Below are 14,292 nucleotides of genomic sequence, written 5' to 3' on the forward strand. Positions count from 1 at the left end.
TTGGAAATTAGTAGTCAGTGGTGTTACTTTTGGCCACGGAACGGGGCATGGAGATAGAGGATGAGGAGTAATGGGGAACAAGCAAGAGTATCTTGTAATGAGTAAATAAGCATGCTTCAGGCATCAGTTCTTCAAGAAAACATTTCATACTGATGTAGGAAGGAGAAATAGATATTTTTCCTTAAGTCACCAGAGTGCACAAACTACTTTGTGGTTTCTGCCTTTAGACTGATGAACGTGAAGGCAGCTCAGATCTCGGCGTACCTGGGAATACTTCATTGTGTTGGTGCCTAACAGTCACTTCCCAAATCAAACTTGTCATAGTAGTTGCACTGTCTATTTTGTAGAAAATCTCCAGTTTATGCAGTATTTAAATGCACATTTACTAAATGTTACACAGTACCATAATGCTGCATTATAGCAATGTAAGAGACTACATGAGTATGGTTAAGAAAACAGAAATAAAAGCAGTAATTATCTAGGACCGGTGTGCAATGTAATACATTAAAAATAATCGATAATGGTTTACCTTTGCCTTGAAAACATGAACTTCTATTTTTCTGTGTGGTAACTGTAAATCATTTGATCACATTTAGGCAGCAGATCAAATTAAGAAGCTGTATAATCTTTTCTTGAAAATTGATGCCACTCAGGTTGAAGTCAATCCCTTTGGTGAAACTCCAGAAGGGCAAGGTAAGAAATTGAAGGAAACGAATGCATTATAATTCTTTATTTATGCAAGCTATAAATTAAATTGCATAGAAGCATGTAGCAGCAGCTTTGTATTAATTTCATTTTGTAATGTAATTTAAGTGACATTCATAAATATTCCCATGGCAGATTTTATCTTTCAATACCTTTTGTTGTTTCATCCAAATACGGGAAGTATTGGCTTCTACATGTTCTGCTTGGTGAGAGACAGCAACATTTTCTGCTCTTCTGCTCTGTATAAAGTTGGGGTTTTCTTGATTTTTTTTGATGGGGTTTTTTGGGTTTGGTTTTGTGTGTGTGTTAACGCTGCTAGAATTACTGAGATTGTGTGGAAAGAAACTTGTTCTTTTATGTTTGCATTCATATGGGTAATTTAAATTTTAAGGTGCATGACTCTGCAGCCTGCTAGAGCACAGGACAAATTTCAGTTGGAACACTTGGCTACATCCTTTGGGAAGAAGAAGAGCCATTGATCTACCTGCACCATGACTACAGGGCTGAGGAGGTGTAGGGTAAAAATAAGGAGCTGAATCAGCTTTCACCTCATTATAATATTTGGTTTTCCGACTGAAACCTTTCCTTCTATTTGTCATTTTTGTCCAAGTAACTCGGACGAAGGTGAAGAGGGGAGGATCTAAAGATGCCTGTGGGATATTGAAATAGAGTAGGGCTGGTCCATGGGGATCACAGTTACCTCCTTATTGTTTCATTTCACTGAGGTGCTGAAGGCTTATTGGTGGGTACCAAGGGGGGAAATTGGGTGTGCAAGTAGAGGCAAGTGAGGGAGAGGACAGTAAGTAACAAATGTGGTCCTTAAAGACTGGAAAGAACCGTGGTGGTACTCGCTTTGCATCCTTGCTGATGTACTGTGAGGTGGCACTGTGGAAATAAAGATTTGGATAAGTTACCAAGTTAGCTCTTCTGGAATGGCTGTGCATATTTAGTGAGAAGGGCTTAATTTGAGGGATGGTAGGAGTTTTTATGCTGTTTTCTCTGAGGTTTTTCCCCATGTGTTTTGCATCCAGGAAGCTGAGGAGCAGAAACAGAGTGGGTTTCAAGCTGTGAAAGCCATCTTGCTCGCAGAAATGCACAGGAGTCTTCCTGTGCTTATTTCATTTTGCTAGCAGTTTCTCCATCTGAAATGTCTTAAGGAAGAATAAAGACAAAAAAAATGGAAGAACATTTGAATAGCTTAATGCAGCTCTTCCTAATGATAAAATATAAGTCTCTTTATAAAGCCCATTATTCTTGTCAAAGTAATGGATAAGATGGATTTATTTCTTGCTGTGTTTTGTGGTTTTCACTTGTGTGGATTTCCATTAGGTTGTATGTATTTCCTTGTTTAATATCCTAGCAAATGCCTTGTTAATCTTAGTGGGTCAGAAGCCTGGAACTTTCCTTTTTTTGTTGTTTGTTTGTTTTTGTTTTGTTTGCTCTCAGTGTAAACTGTTGAATTGGCAGATGACAAAAATCCTACACCGCTAACAAAAACAACAGAAGTACTTCATGAATATAAGTGTTGGAGCATTCTTCCATATTTGTTTAAAAGAAGAATCCATTTGTATAATCTATCATGCATGTAACAATGTGCTTTTGATAGTGAAAATGGTTTAATAAATATTAATACATGTTTTTGCTGCTACTTTGTACAGCACAGCCTTTGTTAAAGATGAGTGTTCTGTAGAAATGAGTTTCTATTAATGTGACATTGAGGATGTTTGTATGTAGAGTAAACAGAGCTCTGAAACTGCAGTGGTACTCTAGCTTTGAGTTGGTTTAGCAATTTAAGCACCTGAAAGCTTGAAGAAGAAAAATGGTCTTATTTCATTGCTGAAAAAGTAATTAAAGCAGCTCTAGTGCATTAGAAGTGTATTAGGAACTGCAGATATTTCTGCTTTTGGCATGTTCCCACATAATGGTTGACCAGGTAAGATCTGGACTCTTCCAAGAGATTTATTATACTCACTCACAAACAATTTTCTGAAACTGCAGTCACTGAAGTGAAATTTGATACTGTTTTAATTTAATCTGTTATCAGTTACAAGTCAAAAAATTAAAAAAACTCCATCAACATCAAAAAACCAAAACAAGAAAACCCAATGCAAATCAAGATATACATCTGAGACTCTCCTACTTGTGTTAATGTTTTGTTTGCTGTCTCCTTAGCTATTTTTTCCTAAGTTAAGAAACTGTATATTAAAACGAGTTACTTCTCCACCAAACAAGATTATGTGTTTTATTTTAATTGTGTATCTATATCAAAGACTAAAATTGTCCTCTTAATTGTCACTGATGTCCAGATGTGTGCAGTGCTCATGAACACGTGCACATGTACCATGTATGTGTTCCAATGGCAATGTGAATAAAAAACCCCAGCAGATAGAAAAACTATTAGATTTTTATGGACACAGCATTTAAAGGCACTTAGATCTGATTGGTTTGCCTTGAGAAATCAATTATGCTTAAGTCAGTAATTATAATCTGAATATAATACAAGGAAAATTACTTGCATAGTAATATGATAAGTATATAGTCTTACGTTTACTTAGAACATTTTAATGAGGCATTTGCCTATGCAAACCCATAGAAATAATGAGTCAGAAAATAGGCAAATAACACTCCACAGGCATTTCTGTTACTGGTGTGTTAATGTGAGTATTGTGGCTGCTAGCCAGTCCTTTGTATCTTTTATTTAATGTAGTCAGATTTAGCTACTTTTAAATTTGTTTTTACAACCACAGCAGATCGTTATTGATGAGAAGATTTGTATTTACTTTCTTAATTTTCTTTATTTAAAAGTAATCTTTTGGTAATTTTTAACATATGTTGGCTTCAGGTTTTTTGAGCTCTTTAATGAAATAATGTGTGTTCAGTTAATAACATCAGAAATTCAACATGTGGCTAAGGGGAGAGCATTTTGCTCAGCTCTGAATGACCGCGTGTTACCACGCATGGCTTTGGGTTGGTGCTACCTGTTCTGTCTGTTCCAAATTTGGAAGGTAAACTCTCCTGTGGCACCACTGCAGCCCACCTGTCCAAATCATAAAAACTGCCCTCATACTGTACAGGAACTTTGTTTGTAACAAACACAGAAGATTTTCCTGTGTGGTGTGGAGATCTTGCCGTGCCTTTTCTCAATAGAGGATTTATGGAAAACCTGCCCTTTCCTGCTGGAATCAATGCTAGAACTTCAGCTGCTCCTGTGTTGGAGGCAGCATCACTCCCAAAGCAGCCTCCCCCTCACTGCTGGAGTAGCTGTAATATTTCAGAAACCCTGACTGACTGTAGGCTCTAAATGCCTGGATGTTGTTTTATTTTCTCCTCCAGTTGTTTGCTTCGATGCCAAGATAAACTTTGATGACAACGCAGAATTTAGGCAAAAAGAAATATTTGCCATGGATGACAAGTCTGAAAATGAGCCCATAGAGAATGAAGCTGCCAAATATGACTTAAAATATATAGGACTGGATGGAAACATTGCTTGCTTTGGTAAGAACAAATACATCCAAAAGACATTTGAAGACAAATTTATACTTGTTCAGTCTATAGACTTTGTTTACATCTGACATTCAGGCCACCCTTGACAGTATTTCAGTCTGTTTTGCTGAGTATTTCTGCTGTTTTGTCTGTCCTTCCACAAGTTCTTGCAGGAATGAAACTAAAATTGTGTGGAAACTGTGCTGATGGCCACAGCACACAGGCAGGGCAGGAGTGGTGTCAGAGGGAAGGTAGGCTAAGGGGTTTCAATTTCTGAGTTTTTAACCTGATGTAATTGGTCTTTCCAGAAATTAAAACAAGAAAAGTCATCAAAATCTAATCAGTAATTAAAAAAAATGAGTGTGTTACTTAAAAGACACTTGAAAAGTATGTGTGTATAAATGTGACATTCCCAGTTACAACTGAATATTAAACTCCATTTCCCTTTAAGGAAAGCTGCTAAAGAATCTGCTTGGAAATGGCAGGTTTTTTATTTTCCTGAAGTTTCTGTACAACAGAAATTACTCTGCTGTTTAGAAGAGATAAGTGGAAAAGTCAGCTATGCTCTAAATAATCTTCATTTTGTTCAAATTCTTTTAGCTAATACAGCATTTATTAATCTAACTAAATTAGGCTTTTTTTTCGACTTGATGAGAAAATGCCCAGCATTTATATTGGCTCAGATGTGTACTCCAAACACAAATCTAGAAGATTCTGATAATGTGTTGCAATTGATTCAGTAAGTGAGAGTGAGACTTTAATCTTAATTTAGAAAAAAACAACCAAAAGACCCCAAAACCCAAACAATAATTGCCAATATTGTGCTATTTTTTTAGTGCTCTGATTTCCTGGTGACATAGGAGTCATTGTCCAGCAGGAACAACAGGAGCAGCTTAAAGAGGACACATAATTCTCATCTACTTTTCCCAGTTCAAAAGATGTTCTTACCCATGGAAATGCTTCTAGACTAGTGCAAATCTAAAATAAAAGGCAGTTTCAGGAACATCTGAGGTCTGTCCCCAAAACTGAGTTATCTGTGATGCAGTAATACAAAGCATCCACTGCTATCAGACTGATGGGAGAGGAGCTTAAAGAGTCAATTTGTCCTTCACATCACTATTCCCAGAAGTTTTTATGTGTCTTTATTTTTAATAAAATCAGAAGTTTTTTTAATTCCAGAATTACCATTCCCATGCTCATGCATGCTTAAAAGAAGGTGCACATCTAAGCCCTAAAGAAACTTAAATGTTGGTATGTTTGCACCAGAATTTGAATTATTTGTTGCATTGGATATCCTTGAATAGCTACTGGCCTATTTAGAGATAGCTGTGTAACATTTTGAGCCATGTTCTGGGGTTGTGCTGATACATTTTAAGCCTTTTCACAAATCATGTCTATGTGAAATACAAGCAATTGATGTTTACAATTACAGTCAATGGAGCTGGACTTGCAATGGCAACGTGTGATATAATATCCCTGAATGGTGGAAAGCCAGCCAACTTCTTGGATCTCGGTGGAGGCGTGAAAGAAGCACAAGTCTACCAAGCATTCAAGCTGCTGACTGCTGATCCAAAGGTAAAAATGTTGGGTTTGGACTGGGAGCTTCCCCATGCAGCAGTAGAGCTGAGTAGGATCATGAATAGTGCACCGAAAAACCCAGATCACGGTGAGAACACTGAGGGTGAGTTACTAAAGGGGTGATCTGGGAGGAAAATTATTTCAGTATGAACCACTGGACAGCCTTTTCAGTTCTTGATCTGCACTCAGGTTTGCTGGTGAGTTGTGAGTGGGAACTTTCTCAAGGCAGTTCAACACAGAAGTGCAGGTGTGCTAATGCTGGGCATTGCAGTGTTGAACTCGGAGCACTTCGCTCCTAAAGTGGAATTTGTGAGATTTAGATGCTTAAAATATCATTCCTAATAGTGTAGTGCCACAGTAGACTGAGGAGAAAAATGGGAAAATTAAGCAAATAGCTAATTCTAAGGGCTGATTTGTACTCTTTTAAGCTCAAGGTTTCTAAAATATCTGACTCTGCACTGCAGGATAGTCTGTATTTAATTAACATTCCCAGGCTGGAATCACAGCCTGGAACATTCTGACACTTCCTTTTGCAGATGGAGCTGCAGTTGCTCTTTTCTTTTTCGAACAAGAGGAGAAGACATCAGTCTGTGTGTACTGAGTAGAAGTTATTTCTAGAGATGTGTGTTGAGGTCATTGGTCCCCTCTGCAGACAGAACTGGAGTATCTGCTGAGAGAATATTGATCAGGCGTGGGCTTTGGAGCAGTGCCAGCTGCCCATCCTGCCAACGTGCAGTTACGCTTTTGTGTGTAGCCAGGACTTGGTTGCTGTTGATATTTTTACTAATGGAAATCTGTCGGAGGGCTTTGATCATCTTTCCCATCTCCTGCACCAAAGCATTGCAGCTGATTTCAACATATTGCCTCTTTTTGTGGATCTGGCTTCATCTGCTTTATCTCACTTTTTCTGTGATTCCAGTCATTTTCCTCATGTTCATTGTGATGTGATGCTAGCTTCTAAATGCCACCTTCCTGTGACAATTACACTGCTGTAATTGTATGCTCTGTGCAGCAGTAAGTGACAAAATGTTGGGACTTTTCAAATAGAGGTGGATATTGTTTGCAGCAAAATTTCAAGGCAAAATTAGGGAGAAAATTTACAGTACAAAATAAACACAGTACAGCTTCATATTGTGAGTTCTTTGCAGCTGTAACTCTCCCTGCATATTTTTTAAGCACCTGGTACCTTGACGTCTCAAGTGTCTGTTGTTTTGGTTGTTTGAGTTGCTCTGCAGTGCGTGCTTCTTGTGATGATCTGGGTTTGCCTGAGATGTAATTTAGTTCTGAAACTTGTGTTAGTGGTAGAGAAGCAGGTGCAGTAAAGTCTCAGATACACAACTTAGCTGGTGATTATCACTGTGCCAAGTAGTTTCTACTGTCTGCTGAAGCACAAACAGCAGGTATTAATTTTAGTGATGAAGCTTACTGAGTTTAAACAATTTTAAAACAAAGAGGCATTCTAGTAGCTCTCAGCTACAGAACATCTGTGTGCCCAATATTTGACTTGTAAATGTATCCTTCTATTATACATTCTGCTTTTATGTTAGTGCTTAATTCCAGCTGCATACTACCAGGGCTAGTGAAGCTTTGCTACTGAGAGAAAGCAAAAGGGAGCATGGAAAGGACCTGGATTAGGCATTTATGCTGTAGCTGTGCCATTCCTGTCACTGACTGGCTGTAGATGCAGAAGGCAAAAAATTTCATATTTTATTTCATTCTTTTCAGAAAATATAGCAAACGTCTGTTATTTCCTCTCCTGATACCCCATGTCCATTAGCTCACTAATATACAGTGGGATAATTGAATGAATCCTCTCTTTTCTTAACTAATGGAGGGGCTTCAGTCCCAAGAGTCTTTGTGGCTAATGCAGCATTTACAGGTTGTATCTGGTCAGTCATTGCCCTGTGGCCTTTAACTTGATTCCCACCTTTTTCGAGAAGATAAAAGTTTGTTCTTGGGAACTTGAGATTCAATTAATGCTTGCAAATGTCTAAATATCTAGAGACTAAGAAGTAAACAAAAAAAAAAATGCCTTCAGGGCTGTAATGTGGAGAAGCACTATCTTCTAGTTGTGCTGGCAGAGCTAAGGACATTGCAGGAGAAGAAATCTTCCAGAAGGAGATGTTCAACTGCACTTTGAAACAGATCTCTTTCTCTCTCTTTAGTTGTCTTTAAAATGTCTATTTGTTTTAAAGCAAAAAAAAAAACCACAAACCCAAGAAACAAAGGAAACTAAACAAACCAAAAAACCACACAACACCCCCCTCCCCCAACAAACAAAATAAACAAATCAATGTATGCCATGGTTTGATTTAGTGAAGCTGGGGATGTTGTTTTCGGGAAAAGTGAAGATCTGGGCTGGTTTGCTGCTGGTTTAATCTGTCAGTTGTCAGTGTCTATAATTCTTGGGGAAAAAAAAATGTGTGAGGGTTTTTGTTGCAAAAGGTTACCCACTGGGTTTTGGATGGAAATGCTGTCTCTGGAGCTAGTGACCCTTTTTATACTCTGCTCGTCTTGTTTGCTGTCTGCCATATCCAATACTTCCTAGGTTAGACAGGTCATTGCAATGGTTCTGAATTGCTTTCTATTCACTGTCTAAATTCCAATTGCTTTTTTTCTTCCTTTCTTTTTCTTCTCCCTGCCTGTCCTGTTTCTATAAGTTTGTGCTGTGTATCTGCTCAGGCAGGAAATGTACAGTCTTCCCTCTTTCTAGATACTACCAGGAAAGATGGCTCAGTTCTAGGAGTTCAAGCTGCTGGGAGACACTGCAGGAGCTTCATTTATCCCCCTTTGTCCCACAGTGAAGTAAAGTGGTTGTTTCCTAAAGTATTTCTGAGGTTCTGGGTGGTGCCTGCCTCTCCCCTGCACGTGTGATTCCTGCTTCAGGCATCTCCACGAAGTCCTCATCCCTGAGTACTCCCACATCCTTACCAAGCTCCACAGGTGCTTGTTTTTGTTCATGCTGAAGACCTGGTTGCCATATGATGACTGTAGGATTCATCAAGGTTTTTTGGAAAGGCTAAAGCTGAAAAAATATCTGCTCATCCCTCATGGATCTCCATGGACTGCAGGGGAATCTTGGCTCTGGCATCTGGGGCAGTTCCTGCCCCTCCTCCTTCACTGACCCTGGTGTCTGCAGGCCTGTTCCTCTCCTATTCTCACTCCTCTCTCCAGATGCTGTTTTGCAGTTTTTTGTGCCCTTAACAACTCTGTTATCCCAGAGGTGTTGCTGCTGTCCCTGATGGGCTCAGGCTCTGTTTCAGAGCTGATGGCATTGGCTCCATCGGACATGGGGAACCTCCTGGCAGCTCCTCACAGAAGCCACCTCTCATTCCCCTGCTACCAGAACCTGGCCTCACAAACTCAGAAAAAAGCCAACTAAGCTGCAAGCAGGTTGGTTTTACCATCATCAGACTCTAGCCCTGATCTTGGCAGTGGACTCCTATTAGAAAGTATCACTGAAGCACAGGCAGTTGAAGGCCAACATGGTTTGTTGTTCTTTTTCTCCTTTTTCCACTAAAGTTCCTTTGAAGACCTTTTTTGAAGCCTGTCATTGATGATATGACTAAAGAGTCACCAAATTAATTGATGTTAACAGCTGTTAGCTTATTATTTAGGCAAAATACTATTGACAGAAAGACAAACGTTTCTCTGGAAAAAATATTCCCTATTGACATCTTTTAGCTCATATCCAGGGAATAATTAATATCAAACACACACAAGACTTTATTTTTTTTCTTTAGCAATTATCTGGTCCAAATTCAGATTATTGTCTTAATTATATGGACTAGACAATCTTATTCCTGTCACTTTGCTTTGCCTGTTTATGTTCAGATGTATCTCTGTGCCCACCACATAATTGGCACTGATGTGTCTCACTGTTGTGTGTCAAGCAGAGGTTTTGGGGCTTTTGTTTTCTAGGCATCTGAGAGACGTTTCAGACCAGAATTCTGAAAGAGGATACCATTAAACCATAACTTTGCAATTCCCTTCTTTTCCAATTGTGTTTGGTGTGAAAGTAATACAGTTTATACATCCTTATTATACAAGACATTTTTATCGCCGGTTTATCCTTTGCCTTCAGGGATTTTTAGTATTAGCTTTCTTAACATTTGCAGTCTGTTCTGTGGCAACAGAAGGGATAACATTATAATAAGAGGAAAGATTTGGGATATTCTTTTCTTAGATTTCAGAAATAAAAATAAAGTTGCCATGTATAATATATTTGGTCTTTATTTCGGTGAATTAATTTGGAATTGAGTGAGCTAGTTCAGTTCAGACCATTCAAAACATCTCCAAACATTCAGGCAGTTTGGAGTGTAGTAACTATATTTGTGTGTGTCTGGACTGTTTGCTCTTACTCTGCAACTTTAAACAATGACCTGCTCCCAGTGTTAGGGGGAAAAAAATATAAGAATTCCAAATGCTAGATTTCTGTGATAGTGAATTTCATCAGCCCAGAGCTTAGGCTGGCTGTGGACAGTTTGTCTGCATTTAGTTGTCAACAGTGGATTTCTCAGTGTTACAATAATGGAAACTGCTAAGACAGAAGGAACAGATAACCTTCCCTATCACATGCAGCCTATATCAGTGTGCATGTAATGTTGGAGAAAAAAGGGAAATGTAAATAAGATTCAGTTGTGAACATAAAATAGAGTGTTAGCACTGAATTTGTTTGAGTTGTCAGATTTCATATCATTTCAGATAATGCAGAGGAGTCCTGTTCTTGCAGACTCGTTAGGAATCTTTTTGGCTTCTCATTCACGTCACACACCCTTTACAGACTTCATTACCCAGCTCTTCTTTACACAGCATGAAAATTCTTTATCCTTTGTGTGCTTCTCTGATTCACACAAGCGGGTGAAGCATCCTGTGCTGGTTTGAGTACCCTTAAACACTGTAGCTGAAGAGCTACTCTAGTGCACAGTATCTGTGTGCTGTACGGCACTGTTCCACAAATGTTAACTGCTGGTGCAGTGTTCACACTCTGCATGGCCCTTCACAGCTCCAGCTGGGTATCTCAACACAGTGACACTTGAATTTAGTGGACACTTTTGGAAGTGAGGGCTCTGACTGCTATTTTTACCCCTTTGTGTTAACTGTGGGTTATAATACTCATCTACCATCGACAAACATTGATCAAAAATTATATAGTTTGGTAAAGAAGTTAAGTGCTATGAAAAATATCAGTTATCACTGCTTATTGCACAGCCCTGTCCTCCTGGCAGTTTAGTACTCAGCACTGGTTTTGTAGAAGTGCAATATTAAATTTTTAAAAACAAAATCAAAATCTATAAACCTGTTGTTTTTTGATAGCAATTTTGACATTTCTGTAAGATGTTGTCTAATCAATCATTGACAAATTCCACATAGTTTTTGGAAGCTGGATCTTGCTACATCATCTTAGTATTAACTCCTAATAGCACATAGAGGGGCCTTTCTGTCTTGGGGGGAAGCAAACAGGTAGGTAGAGACCAACATTTTCTCTGATTTCAAATATATAGATGATTCAAGTGTTGAAAGAGGAATCTGACACAGAAAGGTGAAGGAGCCTTCAGTTAATCTGGGCAATCTGCCTGGTGTTGCAGGTCAGTGTCTGCCTCAGGCAGGCAGGAAGCAGTAAGGGTTAAGAGCAGCAAAGAAATGTGGCTGCGTAGGGTAGCTGTTCTGAAAATTGTCCAGCCAAAAATGGTACTTGAGTCCTACAGCAGTTTATTTTAGGAATTTATAGGCTATCCAGCACCACAAGTTTTAAAGACTAGCTAAACAAGCAATTATCCAGGATGTTTCAGGGAGAGTTGATCCTGCCTTGGAGCCAGTGAATGCTCTGGACATTCCTTTCTGTGTTTCAGAGAACAGCTCTAAACATAAAGCTGTGATTAGTAATTTTGTAAGGGCAGTAATGTCTTGACTTTGGATGTTTAAGATTATTCTCATAAATGGACAGTTTGTGGAGGTAGAAAATACCTATTAGAGTGCAGAAACATCTTGCAAAGCTGGGAAAAGTTCACAAAGGCATATTGGGTTTTTTGTCTCAGAAATTTGTACAAATACTTTGCCTTTAGCCAATGGAGCAGCTCATTGTTCTTTTAAAGATACTGCAGGTTTTGAGTTTATAGGAGTAACTTAGGAGTTTCCCCGCATTTGTATTAGCTCTGCATTGGTAAGAAAATACAGACTGATAGAACTTTAACAAGGATTTTTTTCTGATGTGCCTTTGCAGTTTTGCAGAATTAATATGAAATGACTATTCGTCTTTTAAAACGAATAATGACTTAAAATAGTAAAAAGTCATTCTTTCATTTCGCTGAGGCACTTTTAGAGACTGATAGCATATTGACAATATTTATGAAAATGGGAGGACAATTGTGCATTTAAAATGCATAATTGAGTTGTCTTGATTTATAACCAAAAGTAAAATATTTTTCAAGAGCATGTGTAGTGTTGAGTCCTAAGTAATTGATATGTAAATATACTTTAACATGATTCTGCCATTATTTATGGGCACTGACAAGTTGAATGCCTTTTGGCATTTTATAGTAGGCTATAATGAATCTTAAAAACTGGATATGAAAATAAAATTCCTAAGCAAGAGGAAAACTTGCAATGATTTTGTAATTGCTTCCTTTGTGGCAGAATAGAGAAAATACACAAATATTTTCATAGATGGTAAATGCTGGCAAATTTATGGAAGAACCACAACACAAACTGAGCTGTTAGGTTTGGATGGAATTGGAAATGTTTGTGTGCTAATTATCCTCTCTGTAGTGTTGTACCTTCTGAAACAAGGAGAGACGAGCAGGCATTTCCATTTCCTTGGAACACAAAAGGCATCACCCTCCTCAGACAGCTGCTCTCTGGTCAAGGCTTGTTGTGTTTTCCTGCTTGTTTGAAGGTGTGCTTGATCAGTGATCAAAGTGAGGCAGGATTTTGTTATTGGCTTTGGTTGTTGGTGCTTGGGATTGGAGAATGTGGACTTTTCTGAGGTCTCCACTGATGAGCTGGGATGGCTCAGCCTGTGGTGGGAAGCGTTTGAGAAGTACCCTGGAAGGGTTATGGGACAGTACCTGTCTCTTGTAATGTCATAGCCTGGTGTCACCATCTCGCTCCAAACTAGGGCCTCAGATGGAATGTAATGGATCCAGGCAGTAAATCTCCATCCTGAACACCTTCCCAGCATCTCTGACTGCCAAAGGCCTGATGTCATGTCCAGAGTGTGCAATAGAATGTGCAGTTATATCTGCATGTCTTGGGATTGCCCAGTAAAAAGAAATGTCATGTAAAATACAGCAGAAAAGTGTTTAATCCTTTACTGGGGTTTCCAAATTGATTAAATTTTGAAAATTTATGTGACTCATTTCACAATTAGTGAGGATAAAAAGAGAAGATATTTTAGGAAACTCAATTTGGTAATTCATCTTGGTGAGATGAGTAATTTATTATGAATCTACTTTTAGATCATCTATCTAGCAGACATACAGGAGAATGAAAGACAAATAATCTGATAATACAGGTAGGAACTAGTATATTGAAAGAAAAGTTGTAGGTGTCCTTACTTAAACTCTCCTGTAGAGAAAATCGCATTTTAATTCTCGTTATTTTTAAGTGGGCGTTATGGCTGTCTAGGAAAGTGTTTGTTCTTTCAATCAAAATGAAGAAATTTAATCACCTTGCCTCCATCTGTTCCTGATGAACTGGCCCAGACGATGCACTGTGTATCTCGAGTAGGTGCTTTCAGCCATTTGCGCTAGGTTAGGCACACTCTTGTGACAGTGGAATAAATAACAACTGGTTTTACTTATCATTTCAGAAGCACCGTGGATGGATGGAGCACAGGTAGATAGGACTTCATATTTTTCTTATTGATAAAACTCAATTTGGAGAAAAAATGGTAAACCATGCCAAAATTAACAAGCGTTTTCCCATCATAAAATTATCTTTTAATGACAGAAGGGCCTGATATGGCTAAGATTTTTAGAGTAAAGATACATCTATAATTTTTTTTTTTTTTTTAAAAAAGGGTATCATAGGGTGATGGAGTTTTGGAAAAGACAAAAATTGTTTGAAATACAGCTTATTGAGAGAGGAAAAAAGCTATTTCTCTTGAATCTCTGTTTTGCTTCAGGTAGGGCTGAATTATTTTACAACTTCTTATTCATGCTTAAATTCAACAAGAATTCAAACCTGTTTCAAGTTTTAATATTTTATTATCTATTATTCTGAGTGGATGGATAAAGCTGAAATAAATGAGTCTGTTCACTTTTGAAGCTTGTCATGTGCTTAAGTAGTTGGCAAATTAAGTCCACATCTACCACAAATGAGTAGCTCTCAGTCTTTTTCCTAGAGGTTTAGTTTCATCTTAGAAAAAACTATCCTCTTACAGGAAGGTAAACATAGTCCTGCTCCTCAAAAGTGTTATATTTTTTGTACTGGCATGCTCAGCAGTCTCTAAAGTCAGGTGTTTTCTTTAGAGTGGTGTGAAAAGTGAACAGTTTATTTCTTTTAGTGCTCCTACTTTTGATAGCA

At 38.3% G+C, this 14,292-nt stretch overlaps 1 protein-coding gene across 3 annotated transcripts in view; it reads left to right on the forward strand.

The window, feature by feature from the left end:
- Window positions 1-14,292, forward strand: part of SUCLG2 (succinate-CoA ligase GDP-forming subunit beta) — a 114,022-nt gene that overhangs the window by 60,042 nt on the left and 39,688 nt on the right. For all 3 annotated transcript variants that reach the window (XM_032120811.1, XM_032120809.1, XM_032120810.1), the window contains 3 exons: window positions 597-693; window positions 4,039-4,200; window positions 5,621-5,763. In XM_032120811.1, coding sequence (XP_031976702.1) covers window positions 597-693; window positions 4,039-4,200; window positions 5,621-5,763 — 402 coding nt within the window. The remainder of the gene's footprint in view (window positions 1-596; window positions 694-4,038; window positions 4,201-5,620; window positions 5,764-14,292) is intronic.

The sequence above is a fragment of the Corvus moneduloides genome, chromosome 11 (assembly GCF_009650955.1).
Source record: "Corvus moneduloides isolate bCorMon1 chromosome 11, bCorMon1.pri, whole genome shotgun sequence".
In the NCBI taxonomy this organism is placed as follows: domain Eukaryota; kingdom Metazoa; phylum Chordata; class Aves; order Passeriformes; family Corvidae; genus Corvus; species Corvus moneduloides.